Source organism: Trachinotus anak, unplaced genomic scaffold, assembly GCF_046630095.1.
Source record: "Trachinotus anak isolate AG129_WGS33_773 ecotype Australia unplaced genomic scaffold, CSIRO_AGI_Tana_v1 ptg000009l, whole genome shotgun sequence".
Classification (NCBI taxonomy): domain Eukaryota; kingdom Metazoa; phylum Chordata; class Actinopteri; order Carangiformes; family Carangidae; genus Trachinotus; species Trachinotus anak.
In genome coordinates, this window is record NW_027273860.1 from 21212325 (window position 1) to 21228074 (window position 15750).

Consider the following 15750-nt stretch of genomic DNA (forward strand, 5'->3'; position numbering starts at 1 on the left):
TCTTTATCCTTTATTCCGCCCTCTTGTATTTTAGTTTTCAGCGTCAGTGCCAGAACTTTCCATCAAATACTAGTCCTGATCTCCCATTAGTAAATCATACACTCACCGAGAGGTATAATCTGTTTTTTGTGTTGCTAACCCCAACATCTCTTGTGTAGCCCTTAGTAAATAAAACTCTTATTTTAAAAGAATAAATTACGTGTTTCCGTTGTTCATGTGGCTAACTTGCCTTGATGCAATCGTCGCTAGCTAAACAAACATGGCTCTGCTACATTATCAGACCACAGATCTTAATGAAACGTAGGCAGATTGAAAAGGGGGAGAATGCGGCGATCCACAAGAAACGTGCCAAACGTGAAGCTGTAGATGGAGAGTTGGTATATTGTGAAGCTGGTTAGCTTAGTGTAGCGTTTTGTGACCGTGTTTACACACAGCTAGGTTAGCTCTCCAGTTGGCTAATGTAAGCTAGCAAAATGGACCTTGGAACAATGTTGTACAATAACTTAAAAGATGTTACATGGAGTACGACGTCCTTGCCATTAGATCAACTCGTCAGTGCTTATAGGCTGCCTCAAATTGTCAAGCTGGACAACGGTTAGTAACTTTCTAACACTGCTAAATTCTTAAGCTACAGCACAGTTGTAGCTAGCAGCTAGTTAGCAGCTAGGGTAAACTCAACCGTTTCAGATGATTTAACTATATCTGTCTTATCTGAACTATTTCCCAACACAATCGTCATGTGTATGTTTAAGAAAAGCTGATGTCAGTGTTGTTCTCTAGGTGTCATGTAACCTCCTGCTGTCATACTGTACCCCTGTAAATGAAACCGATACGTCAATGTAAAAACAACTATCATGGTAGCAAAGGTACGAACTGTCAGAGACAACATATCAAGGAATCAGATGACTGTTTAATTGCGCAACTCGCAGCAGTTATTCAGTGTATGTGCAGCGTAATAAACATTTTGACAGTTGTGGCAGGTTGAGTTACAGCTCAAATCTGATAACCAGATAGACAACTGTGTGAAAATCAGCTTGTGTCTCATTCAGGGTACAGAGGACGATGTGTTTAATGTTGCTCGACGATGAACCTAAACCAGAGCTACTGATGACTGCAGTGTGCATGCTGCATGCTGAGTAATAAAACCATCATGATAGCAGGAGGAATTCGTTTTGTTCTTAATTGTCTCGTCTTCTGTCACACTGTGCTAAGCCTCCTGTGCAGAACTGTGGGGATGTATTGTGCTTTTAAATTGTAGTGTTTTTGTTTTGGAAAGGTATGGATAAGGGCATTAGTCATAGTGTGCAGAGAATAGTGACTTTATTGCTGAGTGGAACATCCTGTGAGGCTCAAAAGAGCCATAAAAAGGAAACATCCATAGACATCATACTTGCTGTTCACATCAATCATTATCAACATCTTGTTATTGAATTTACTTTTTCAAGTGTATGTTGTTGTTACAGGATATTTCAAGTGTTACTTCATTGTTATTAATGATTCACAACTTCAAGACTTTAAATTAAAACTTTAATTGTGCAAAAACGGCAGCATGTATCAGGAAGTTATCCTGAAAGTTTGGTAAATTTAGTATGGATTTGATATTTTATTGCCTACTGTGCTACCTTGCAGTAGTAGAGTATTTCTTGGGTTTGTGAGATATAATCTGCAATCAGTGTTCAGCTTTGTGAATGGTTTAGTTGTTTACATTCCCGCAGGTCAGTTGGTTGAAGGGCTCAGAGACAATGACTACCTCTTGATTCATTCCTGCCGTCAGTGGACGACTATTACTGCTCATAGTCTGGAGGAAGGACACTATGTCATTGGGCCCAAAATAGAGATCCCAGTACACTATGAAGGTGAGTTACATCTACATAAATTCTTCTAAAGTTCGTCTGACATTGTCTTTGGATTATTTCATGGTTGTTGAAAAAAATGCTGATGTTTTTATGACACTTCCTGTAATATGGAATAATGTCTCAAGGTTAATCCACAGCAGGCCCTGAAACCATCAAATCCTGACAATAAAATAAAGGATGTGGGTTGCTGATATTTGGCACTCTAATCCATTTAATGATGCTTCAAATCTTGTGTGACCTTGATAGTTGCAATGATATGTGTTTTCCCTGTTTTAAGGTCAGTTTAAGCTGCTGGAGCAGGACAGAGATGTCAAGGAGCCTGTGCAGTACTTCAACAGTGTGGAGGAGGTGGCCAAAGCATTCCCTGAGAGAGTGTACGTCATGGAGGAAATCACTTTCAACGTTAAGGTATATTTGATCTTATTATAGCTTTCTGACTATTGATACCATATCATATTTATGCCATGTAAAGTAACACTCTCCAGCTCTGACTCCCAACTCTGACACGTGGGCTATTCCATAAATTAAGATGAAATCTTCCTGTTAAGACTTGTATGAGGAGTTTATTTGAGTAAATTGAACCTTTAGCTTTACAGAGCAAACGAAACTGAGCCTTACACATGAAGGTTTACACAGACGACTTGCTGCTACCTAAGCCATTAAAATGTATCTTTGTTGGGGTCAGTTTTTATTTTGTACTTTCTTTGTACTTACTTACTTTCACACTTACACAAATGTTGATGTATCAGCCTCACAGTTAATACTTTCCCACGTCATCCCTGCACAGATGGCTTCAGGGGAATGCAATGAAGACACAGAAGTTTACAACATTACACTAAGCACCGGTGATGAGCTGACGTTAATGGGCCAGGCCGAGATCCTCTATGCCAAGACCTCCAAAGAAAAATCAAGATTCAACACAATTTTTAAGAAGATTGGGAAACTGAACTCCATCAGTAAGATTGGAAGAGGCAAGATGCCCTGCTTGATCTGCATGAACCATCGCACCAACGAGAGCATCAGCCTGCCTTTCCAGTGTAAAGGCAGGTTCAGCACGTGTAGTCCTCTGGAGCTTCAGATGCAGGACGGCGAGCACACTATCAGGAACATTGTCGAGAAAACCCGCCTCCCAGTCAACGTCACAGTACCCAGCAGTCCACCCCGCAACCAGCATGACCTCCACCTCATCCGGGAGGGTCATCGCTACAAACTGGTCAACATTCAGACAAAGACGGTGGTTGTGTGCTGTGTTCTACGAAGTAATAAAATTATCCCCATCCATTTTCCCTTTCATATGGCCATGCCTAGATTTATTATTCCAGAGGAGCTGCTGCAAGGAGAGTTGTGGCTGGACACTATGGTACATCGCTGGTTCACCTTCTGCCAAGAGCAGTTTGACATAGACGACTATTCTCGTGCCGTGCGCGATGTGCGGACCGACTGGAGTGACGACGGAAAGAGCCCTAAGAAAAGTAGCGGGAATGGTAGCTGCAGCGGAAGCAGCGGAGGCAGCAGCAGCTCCAACGGGTGCCCCAGCCACATGCAGATCCCCAGCTCTTTAACTTACGCCCGCGACGAACTCACCCAGTCCTTCCACCGACTCTCTGTGTGCGTGTACGGCAGCAACCTGCACGGTAACAGTGAGGTCAACTTGCAGGGCTGTATGACACTCTGTGGGGACTGGGCTCTTCTGCCCTCTGACAGCATTGCTTCAGACTCAGGAGAAAATGAACACTTTTTCCCTGAGCTGCTGGACAGTACAAGCCAACAACCACCCCTCAACAAGTCAGATGTTCCCTATGAGGAGCTGTGGTTGGATCACTTGAGGGGTCAGATTTCAAAACCCTCTTTAAGTGAGGTCATTCGAGGCATCAACAATGGCTGTGGGACACCAGCAGCCTTGTCGTACCCAGTCACTTGTCCTGTTGGGGCAATAACCAGTTCCGATGCCTCTCTTATGCCACCACCCGTCCCACCCAAGTCTGAGGCTGTGAGTATTACCCATTATTCTTAAATTTGTAATCCTTGGTTGATCTGGCACCTGTGGTTACCGTGGTTACAGCAAACACTCCTTAAGCAGCTACTTTGTCAGAAATACAACAGGGACAACTGATGTATCAGTTTACAGCGCAAATACACTAACACTCAGAACGATGAGAGTTTGAAGTCAGTTAGTAATAATTGCAACTGTGATCAGATTTCCTGTTGCATACTAAGCACACAGCAGCAGTGGAGCCGGTTACCTGCTGTGGAGTCAGAGATGTGCAGCCTGCTGCATGCAGCTCCTCATGAACAATTCACTGTGTATTACAGCTTGTTCCACAACGCCCTTGCAAAAATTAAAACTGACCAGCTCACAAAACAAGAAGAAAATATCTATTGTCTTGTTTTGTGGACACGTGTTTGATGAATGTTGGCGGTTGGTGGTGGCCATGGTGACACATTGTCTGTTGCTGTTTCACAATAAAACCCAGCGTTTCAACTAATTGAACAATTTTAACATGAAAAAGCAGCAGGAGGATGTTCTGACTTTGACGTAATGCAGCGCTGACACGGTGTCAGGGGAGTCAAAAGTTAAGAGTGAGGCTGTCATGAAGGAGATGAAATAGCACTGGATGTGATGCATGTGTTGTTTCCTGTGAATCCCTCATGTTTGTGTCTATTTGGGGACACTGAATCCAGTGCACCAATGAAACTATTATATAGAGAATGTCACATGTAACATGTTAGTTTTGTTGTCAGATTCAAGGCCAGGTCATTTCCTTTGTAGGTGAAGGAAGAATGTCGTCTTTTGAACGCCCCACCAATCCCCCCACGAAGTTTGAAGCAGATGCCAGCAGTGCCCATCCTGTCAAAGCCACGGCAGCAAGAGACTCGGTCTCCAAGTCCAACCCTCTCCTATTATTCCTCTGGTCTCCACAACATGTAAGAACGGGAAGCATTTCATAGCACACCTGTGACAACAGTTACACCTAATTACAAAAACAAATAAAAAATCAGGAGACAAAAGTAAGGGTTACATAACCTCAGAGGAGTCACAGTATTCTGGTTCCAAAGGCTGATTTACGGTACGCTGACATTTACTAGTCCTAGATAATCACCTTCTCTCCTCAGCTGGCCTCTGAAATCCATCGAGATGTTTTGAATTTAGTCCTGTACAGTCTTTTCATCATACATCTGACTGCAGATAAAAAGTAACTGCATCTCCACATTGAAGTTTCTCCATTGTCCACAATCTTTTAATTCACCTCCATTCTTCAAAAGCTGTAAAATATGTCATGTGTTAGTTCAATATTAGATAGTCAAGTCCTATTAGGAGGCCTACAGGAAGTTTGCTCTTCTGTCACTAAATAATGTTATATTTTTCCATCAGTAGTGGAGCATGTGAAAAAGAAACAGCCGACCCACAAGAGCAAAGCCGTGTGTGCTACCCCTGTACCTGGGGTAAGTCCAGCAGCTCGGAGCCAAGTGCATCTCTGCCCAGTGGTAGCCTGCCATCGGATGGGATGTCCTCCAGGTTGTCTTGGCCAAATAACTTCAGTGGAGGAGAATCACACTGCATGGAGGAATTCCTACCAGCCAGCTGTCGGAGTTACTACAGTTACCCCAGAAAGAGATCGCCAAGCACCCCAAAAACCTGTACATCCAGTCTCGTTGACTTTGATGACCAAGGGAATGTGCACAGCAGTAAGGACTTCAGGCTGCAGAATGCTTCCCTGAATCAGTTCTGCACAAAATCTTCAAGTTACAATTCAGAAATGTACAGAGACAAGCCAATAGAAGAATCTAACACTAAGCAGAGCCTCTCTTGCCCCATTTTACCCCCGAGAACGCCAAAATCAAATGCCATAAAAAAGTGCACAGACTTCCTGTCAGGGTCAGTCTGTGACAGTCAGCAGGAAACTTCAGATTGTTCACCTACTCAGCCCGAGCAGAGCACCAAAGAGATTTATTCCATCTGTAACTCAGTATCTCCTGACTGTCCACCCTTCTCTCCCACTGCACAGTGGCAGCCCCCATCCAGCCTGACTGGCCTTTCTATTGAGGAGGTGTCCAAATCTCTCCGATTTATCGGCCTGCCAGATGACATTGTTTCTCTTTTTGTGTCTGAGAAGATTGATGGGAATTTACTGTTGCAGCTCACTGAGGAGATTCTGTCTGAAGACTTCAAGCTAAGCAAACTGCAGGTGAAAAAACTCATGCAGTTCATAAATGGGTGGAGACCCAAGATATAACTTACAGTATATGACACTACAGCCTGCTGTTAGCAGGGTCATGCCTTCAGTATATATGCTATGCACCAAGCCAGAGTTATAACATGAATTTTATGTCCTTGTTACTATATTGAGGGGAAGATAGTTGGTTAAAACGTCTGTGACTTCTATTTACTAACTACTTAGTAAAACGTCATGACATGCATCCTTATTACAACCAACAGATTTAAAGGAAAACACTGATCTGATGAGGACACTGTGTGATTCTGTTCTTGAAGGGGGAAACCAGAGAATGGGCTCTTTATTTAACACATGAAGTGGACATTTGGCTGGACGTGGTCACATCACATCTCAAGCATGCAATTATACAGTTATGCAGTCGTGACATTTGATGTATGCACTGTTTTAATCGTTTTGTGGGATGTATTGCTGAATGGTTTTCACCAGGTCAGGATGTGACAGAGGAAGCTACTGCAAGTGCATTTCTAAACATCACAAATCAATACAGCTGATTTCAGTCAAGTCCACCAACTGCTAACAGGTATCAAGATGTACTTGTGTTCTTTTACAAATCTGCCCCTTTAAGCTTTTCTCAAGCACAAAAGCTTCGTCTGCATCAGTGAACTGTTGTTTTACCTTTTTCCCAAAAGTCAGTGATGGACACCACATTGTCAAGCCTGTAGTATCATACTGATGTATAGTTCCTTCCAAAATAAATTGGGGCCTGTGGGATTAGTAAATAAGAATTTATTTTTCTGCCATAGATTCTGTCAAGTCCAAAAAAAAAAACATTTCATTTTTAAAGGACATGAACAACAAAATCAAAGTTTTCAATGTAAATGGAGAAGCAGCTGTCTTTACATCAGTGTGATGTCACAGTGCGAGTGTTGGTTTACTGTCTAGTTTCAGAAGAGAAACTGTCGCATGCATTTAAACCAACTCGGGCTTTGTTAGTGAGAAGAGGTTGTATCTGCATTCTTGCTGTGATTCTACACTACAGAGCTATGCCAGTCGAGAGTGAGCCAAATCAAATGATGATTGCCATCTCTTGAGAGATGTTGTATTGTCCACTCTTCTTATGCAAGGTCTTATTTCTATTGATGCCTTTTAAATATTAAGTTAAATGTCAACTATATTGCTACTTGCTTTACACTAAAAAGTCAGAGGTTATTTATTACTGAAAATGAATGAATGATGCCTAACAAAATAATGTCCTTACTCTAAAATGAACAAGGAAATAAGCAACAGAGGGAATGGAAAATGACATTCTACCTTAAATACAAATTATGCATCACGCACTTTGGTAGATTTCAGTCTAACTAACTGCAGTTAAGGTGGTTAAATATAAACGTATAGAAGAAAAGAGTCTGAGTAGAGAGAGTGAATGCACTACATGCGTTTTCAAAACTAAAAAGGTACTTCTTGTCTCTTTTGTTCTCATTGTATTTATTACAAGTGTCCTCTAATGTAAGAAACAAGTAAAAGAGCTTTTCTGCGCCTTAACCCAGAGACCTTAAGATATGTGATGTTTCACTTTGGCTTAACATTTTCATTTTGCAGTCATGAAAATATTCTCTAACATCTCAACATGAACGGAGGGGATGGTGTTGGGTGTGTATTTCCTCAGACCCTCGAGAGGCATGTAAACTAAAGTTGGCCTGCGACAATGAAATGTTGGTATATTTGGTACGTTTTTGTCTATAGCCTTGATTCAGAGTTGAGTTAATTATGCAATGATTTATCGTGACGCAAAATATGCAAAACATGATTCTTTGACCATTCGTATGGATGATATGTGAAGGTGCCTCAGCAACAGTGGCATCTATACAACCCAGGTGATCTGTTGGCCAACCGCTGTTGTTTTTGTCCCCTGTCACTCTGTGCAGTGGGGTGTTACATATTTTACTTGATATTTTCATTTTGTATATAAATGCAAATTTAATGTAATTTTTTAAAAACGTCATAACTAATGTTGAAATTATTTTTATTGAGAAAAAGCTTATGTTCAAATTTCTGTTCTTTTGTTATTCTGCAAAACTTGGGTTCTACTTGTGTTTCTTAATCCATGCATTAAAATAACACTTATACTGATAATGTCAATAAGCCATGTGTCCAGGTAATTCTTCAGATTTTCTTGCAACTTTGTCACAATATCCATATTTATTCATGGGCATGTGTCTCTTGGTTTTTGTCCTATGCAATAGCCGTGCCACTCCAAAGAGACCATGGGAAGGAACAACAAAGACATGTCACATTAGAGAATGAAGAGAGACCATGGAGTGTTATGTGTGTTGAAATTGCCACAGTGTTCATTTCAGAAAATTATATAGGCCTATAGAATTCTTCCAGCTCAGTAACTTTACTTTAATAACTCTGAGATATAAACTGTGAACGCAGTTCTATAACCAGCCCAGTCTTATCAAACATCACCATCGAGCAGTCAGTGCTGGAGGGTGGGCCATGTTGATGATGGCTGTCAGTTCTGTTCTCACGCTCAGTTGAATTATTGCTTTTTTTGTACAGAACGGAGGTAAAGGACTGTGACACTGGGTTTGACAGCATCTGGAATCATATTTGTCAGCATTACTGAATCCTGTGTTATGAAGAGTTCTCTTCCAACTTAACTCCTGTTTCCCTATTTTTGATTCTATTATCCATTGTTTCCATTGTACAATAATATTAAAAATGGATTAACTGATGTCTGTGGTTTGTTCAGTCGAGTTCAGAACATCAGATTAGGAATTAGTTCAAGGTTGCACCATTGATCGGTTGCACAATAATGACATAGAACATGGATGATGAAAGAGATCTGTAGTGTAGCAAAACATAATGGATGAACATATGTTGATCAGTCCTCCACATAGTATTTGTATCATATTATGCATTAATAATTCAATTTCAATTCAATTCCATTTTATTTGTATAGCGCCAAATCATAATATACATTATCTCGAGGCACTTTACAGGGTCAGGTCAAGACCTTACTTTGTTACAGAGGAAAACCCAACAGTTCCCACAAAGAACAAGCACTTGGCGACGGGGGATTTTTCAGATGTTTTATACATTGAACAATTGCAATAACAGACAGATTAATTGACTAAAAAGAATTGATTTATAAAATCACTGTTAGTTGCAGTTCTAGTAGGTTTAGTTATAAGGTGGAATTTATTTGAAATCTCTTTATAGGCTTGTTGATTTCATACAGTTGCGTTCATAATGGCCCTTGACTTATTACAAAATCTAATTGCACAAAGTGTTCAGCAGAGCTTTGCTGAGTTGTAGCAACAGATTGCAGATCAGCTCAGAAGCATTTCAGGAACCAGTAAGTGCTTCATCACTTCTGCTTTTGTGGGGCTTGCAGCCACTGCTTCCTGCCTTACATAAATCTGGTCAGCACCTCACAGCTCGACGGTAACACCAGTTCTGCTTTTCTTCTTCAGGTGGTTTACTTCGGAACAGCAAAGTATAATAAGAGGAAAAAAGCCACAGAATTTGTGATGACAAATTAATTCACAACGATCAAATCTGAGTTGAAGATTCTTCATAATGTAGACAAACTCGTCCACAGACCTTTCTCACAGTGGACTTAGAGACCTTTAATCTATACAGTGAATGCTTTTACATTTCACTAACACACTTGTCTCAGTGACTGATTATAAAATGCTCAGCATGTTACTGCGTGCAGAGCGTTCACTACCTGGTGGCTTTCAGTTTAATGTCACTCACCTCATGCACTACCGCACAAGCACAAGGAAGCTTCCCTTCTCAAGTAGTCCACTGTCACAAAAATACAAAACAAGTGCTTATCACCAGACACAGCAGATGGACACATTTAGATGTATTAACTGAGAGTTTCTGTAAACGCATCCCCACTGAACAAATGTTAAAGAAGAAAATCCCAGCTAATGAATTTCACTGAAATGTTCTTGCTTAAGCTGCCTAGAAAACATATGGACCAAGTCGATTTAAAATTAAAATCATATCCATGACTGGCTGAGTTTCTGATAATACTAAAACAATACTACACAGTTTCAGCTCAATCCATGATCCAGTTTGTACATTGTGTACTGACAAGTCAACTTTTTCAACCAACGCCAAAACCTGAACCATCACACACCCTTCGTGACTGACAGTGAAAGCATCCTGTTGATCTGCTGCTGTAATTAGATAATCATTTCTCATCTCTACTAGGTGCTTAGTATCGCAGATTTTAATACAGCCATTATTTTTTCCTATCACATCCAACCAGTCCCTTCTTTTTCTATGCTGCACAAGGTGAAGCCGCCCCTCTCCAATCCTGTCAGGCTACAAATGGATGAAAACTGCCTATGAAGTAGGCGGGCCTGATCAGTTTTCTATAAAGCTGAGTGGTGTTGAACCCAGATAAACCTAAACCTTTTTCAACAACCTCAACGAGCTCCAGACCACCCAACCAAATCCTTGTGCCTTTCCAAGGGTCTGAAGGGGAGAGGATCAACCGCTCAGCCTCCGAAGCAGGTCATCTCTCCAAGCTTCCTTCCAGGTCTGTTGAATGTTACTGTTCATGCGTATTATAAGTGAAAGTGTTAGGGTGTGAGCATTTTTTCTTTTTGCACTAATACCTAAGTAACAGGTACTGGTGCAACAGTGTGGTGCATCTTATTGGTGCCCTCATGTGCTGGAAGGAGGCGCCAACATTCAAGAAATTCAAACAGCAATGGTTTTGGTGCTAGAAGCTACTTAACTCACATAATCATACTTATGATTGTTCTCGTCCACAAAACATAGCCCATGAGCCCATGCAGTGCTGTGATGCTGGATAGCCAACTTTCAAGCTCTAGATGCAAGCAATTGCACATCATCATCATCATCATCATCATCATCATCTTGCACATCCTGTGCCTCTTGCAGTGTTCTGCAGCATTTCAATGTTCGCACATTTCTGTTTTAATGTGAAGGTCCCCATAAATCTTATATGAAATATATCATAGTTATTGTTATTAAAAATCACTTTTTTCAGGTGAGGACAAAAAAACTAACAAAAGAAATATATCATATATGAGCTGATGTAGTGTAGGCTGGGTGTTAGCCACATGGAGAACAAGCACATTGTCAGACAAATGTTCAAATGTTGTCTCAGTGCATTCTAGCCTTACAGTCCTTCTTTTATAAGCTTATTACATTTACAAAGGCAACTGTGTGGGCATAAGGTTAAAAACAGGAGGGTGTTAAGAGGTTCAATGTTTTTATTTATGCATGTGTTGTCAGAGTGCCAAAAAATATGCATTTTGTCTGTTTAGCATGTTGCAGTGTGTTAATCTCTCGCAGCCACTGTACCATTCTTCATCCAACTTTAAAGACATCACTGCTGAGTTGAGTTTTTGTGTTCTACAGTGAAGCACAGGCAAATAAGAATTAGCAAAAAAATAAATAATAATAAAAAAAATGCTGACTAAAGGGAATGCAACCATCATATTGTGTTTGTATGTTGTGTGTGTTGTTAGTCATGTCTCCAGGCCTGTTGATCCTGCTGCTGGTGTCCTGTCTCCCAGTCTTCAGCACCCCACCTGGTACTTCTGTTGACGAGGAGCGAATGGACCAAGAATTGCATGACAGACAACACAAGGATGTGTTTAAAAAGCTTGGCAGTTGGCTGAAGTAAAATTTCAGGGATATTGGTGAGGTACTTATCACTAGTTTAGAACCGGTGCCGGTAGCTGGGCAACCCATTGCTGGAGCGATGAAGACCCTGCTGCTGCTAACACCACAAGCAGACAAACTGGACACTGTCAACTCTGATCTTAAAGCACTTGATGTTAAATTTGACAATTTTCGTTGAGAAATGAAATGGGATGCCCGGGCAGCTGGTGCCTACCAAGTACCAGTGAACACCACAGAGAGAGCCTGGGTTAAATACACTGGGCTCATGCATGGTGTTAAACAAAAAACGAACACAAAGGAGGAGGAATTAAAAAGGAATTTTTTCACATTTTACAGTCAGTTTACAGATAGCACTTTAGTCTTGCACCAGTACCTGACAGCTAAACCAGTATCTATAACACAGAACCTTGGAGACCTTCTGGCTGCCAGACTAAGATGTCATGAAAAAGATATTAAAGCCCAGTTTTTGTATTTGAATGAACTTATGTAAAGGCAACATGCTGAATGAAAAGTACTATGAATTCAAAGGCACAAACACCATTGCCAGAGTTAATACTGCCAATAAGATCCCAGTCTGCCTCAGCTTTAACCACTTCGCACCAGCGATGCATATCTGACAGTGCTGCTTACATAGCAAAGGACATTTTTGAGTGCATTGATGACACCAAAAAACATCAAGAAATAGCCAACAACATCAGGACATTTCTGGTAAAAACATATGAAAGGTATGACTGGATGGTTGTTGCATTCACAACCCAAAACTCTAAGCATAAGCCTGAATTCCTAAAAAGACATGCTTTGTCAGGGTTCACTGAGGTAGAGAGAGGAACAGTTACAGTGGCTGTAGCCAAGCAGGTGAAAGGATGGCACTGACTGCTGCTGTTATACAAGCTATTGAAAAGTGCTTACCTGAGAGGTTTGAAGTCTGTTTAGATGTGGCACAGAAACTAGAGGATTGTAAAGAAACGGTTTTTGGAAAGCACTTATCTCAGACATACACAGCAGTCCATACCTTTAAAAAAAGAGTCAAACTTCCACCAGTGCTGTGGAAGCACCTGATGATGAAGAATTTGCACTCACAGAAAGCGCTCACTCATCTCCAGCCCCCTATTTCTTTACTTGGAAATGCGGGAAATTGTTTGGGAAGTTTATCATCTTTATTAAAAGTGATGAAGAGATAATGAGAGTGAATCCTTGCTCCAAAGTAAACTGTGGGCAAAATGGCAAATGTGCTGTTGTGGCAGGCACCTTCATAGCTATGTGTCAGTGCCAGTACCCCTACTATGGTGAGCACCGTGAGATGACCTTAGAGAGCTACAAGAAACGTCTCAATTTGAAATTTGAACACAGAAGCCAAACCCCAGAACGATTTTGCAAAGGTATGTCAGTGCCCCCTGCTAATCGCAGATCTCTGCAACGCACCCCAAGACGCTCAGCACGAGGTCAATCTTTGCAGCCAATCCCGGGACACTCTGCTGACCGTAGATCTCGGCAGAGAACCTCACAACGTACTGCAAAGCATAGCCCTAGGCAGAAGACCCCACCAGACTCTACAAGGCGTCGACCTCTGAAGAAGAGCTCCTGAGGCTCTGCAAGGCGTTGACATCAGCAGCACACCCAAAATAAAAGTATTACTCAGGAGGGCAACAAAGGAGGGCGAGTGAGAGATTGAACAGTGGATCTAAGCAGCGCAGTAGAAGGCACAGTGCACACAACCCAGATAACATGAAGTCATTATGTGGGTCTCTGTGCGATGACGAACCCACATCAGTTACATTATTCAATATTGTAAACTGCAACAGAAATCTACCACTGTGATTGAGGCCCTCTATGAATGTGATGGTGTACTTGCACCTGTGTGTAATCAATGCTGTTGTACCTGCTGTCAGAATGATCTTGTATGTCTGTACAAGACTCTACAAGAAAAAAAGATTCTTTTCCAGCTTTGAATTTTATGCCGCTTGCTAACACATTTTTTAAGTAACTGTTGTCTTTGCTTCTTTGAAATCAGTGCTTTAAAAATAGAAAATTTGACTGAATATAGTGGATATACTGCATCCACTGTGTTCTTAGAGTGTGGACAGACAGTGACAGTTAAAACAGTGAACAGGTAGAATGTAACTGAGAAGATGAAGAAAGCTTGAATTATAAGTACAATATGGCTCAATAAATAATAAAATATACAGTTGAGTTTGAGATCATCTACAATGCAGCATTGGTCAATCCTCAGCTTGGTTGAGAGCAGTGTTGTGCCGTCAGCAAAAAGCAAAAAAATATACATCAATAAGAATGATTCTGAAGTTGAAGCGATATCTCTCCCTAGATCTGATCTTAAAACAACTTTCTGTGCTTTTTATATACAGTCCATTTCTGTCCCATAAAGGATTTGATGCCTGTTTGCATTCAGCGTATAATTTATTGCCCACCTGTGGGGGCAGCAGAGTATTGTTCCTGTAAGCCAGCCGTCCAGTTGTTGTACATATTTCATCATTTCTGTCATTTTCGTGGATGTGACCGTTGACTGTTCACAAATGCTGGAGCTTGGCAAGCGGAGAGGAGCGTAGCTAAATTTGGAGGGTTAGGCATGTATGGCAAGCAGATCTGGAATGAACATTACAGGTATTAACAACATAATTTTGACAAGACGTAATTACATTTTGACTAGTCACAATGACAGTCAGAGATATCTGTGATTCAGGTTTGACTAGTCAAAGCAGAATTACAGATATCTGCAATGATGTTACTGAAACATTGTTGGAATCATCACACATCCTAAACGACAACTGCAGATATCTGAAATTAAGTTGTATCTAGGCAGAATTAAAGTTAGAGAAATCTCAAACGTCCTTTTGATTTGTCAGAACTGTTGTGCATATTTTACCAGCAAAGACATCTTTCAAACAGCGTTAGCAGAAGAAATGGTGGTTGTTGTGGATAAGATAGTTAGAAACTGCCATGAAATAGAACAAGTTTATGATCAAGGAATTTGTGGGTAACGAGAACTTTGTTAACTTGAGAGTTGTGCTAGATATTTACATCGTATCAAACATTTATTGTCTCCAGACACACTTGAGGACCTAACTTGATGATGGTGAAATAGTTGCCGTGTAGTAGATAGTAAATCCATTTCTGGAGCATTTCTCATTGACAGCTCATGTTGTGCACCGGCTGCAGTGCTAAAAACCCTGTCAAACACAAAAACGTCTTCTCCTGGCTGCTCAGACATGGCTGTAAAACCATATGAATAGCAAGCCCCTCCCACCTATGGCAAGCTCCTCATCCTGCTTGCCATAACTTCTGACTTCTGAAGCCTATTTCAAGATATCTGTAATCACATTTTGACGAGGCAGAATGAAAAGTTAAAGATATCCCAGATTTGAAATATCTCTAATCAAAATTTATTTGAAGATATCTATAACCTGATAAAAGATATCTTCAATTAAATTATCCTGTGGCCTGGTCATTAATTACAACAGGGTAGAGGGCCATAGGATTCTTCCTAAAATTAATGATCATTTCCTTGGTCTTGGATACATTGATGTTTTAGAAGGAAGTCCTACACCAGTGATCGTCAACTGGCAGCTTCCAATCCAACCCGCAACTGAATTCCAAAATCACAAAGTGTGACAATGCACATTTATCTTTGCACGGTGGAGAGAGAGAGAACCTCAGTGTTTGTTGAAGAGCTGCCAGCAAGCAGTTTAGCTGTGCAAGAGTTAGTCATTTCAGTTTGTAGATAGAACACCCAGGACTCACTGAACCTGCTTCAGAAAAAGGGAAGCCAGAGAGCAAGAGCTCATTTAGGGCATATTATTTTGACTCAACCGTCACAAAACAATGCTTCTTACTTTGTGCACGGTGGCCATCATGACTTGGTGGCCATCATGACTTGATGCCCTTATGTGTGCGCGGCCACATGCACTTGCACGTACACAACCCACATTTGAAAGGAACATGACTATAGATGAGGACTGTGGAAGCCTATATTCTAATGACCATGTAATTCCACAATAGCGTTAGAATTTTCAACATTTGGATAT

At 41.0% G+C, this 15750-nt stretch overlaps 1 protein-coding gene across 2 annotated transcripts; it reads left to right on the forward strand.

Annotated features, from left to right (window-relative positions):
* Window positions 1-201: 201 nt before the first annotated feature.
* Window positions 202-8768, forward strand: garem (GRB2 associated, regulator of MAPK1). Of its 2 annotated transcripts, none has more exons than XM_071485759.1 (6): window positions 202-594; window positions 1716-1856; window positions 2134-2264; window positions 2644-3846; window positions 4627-4781; window positions 5230-8768. In XM_071485759.1, exons 1-6 carry the CDS (start codon window positions 474-476, stop codon window positions 6089-6091), a joined length of 2613 nt encoding a protein of 870 aa, XP_071341860.1. In that variant the 5' UTR covers window positions 202-473; the 3' UTR covers window positions 6092-8768. The 2 variants fall into 2 exon arrangements, with proteins under 2 accessions (XP_071341860.1, XP_071341861.1); XM_071485760.1 differs by having other exon boundaries at window positions 339-594; window positions 5233-6226.
* The last annotated feature ends 6982 nt before the right edge of the window (window positions 8769-15750 follow it).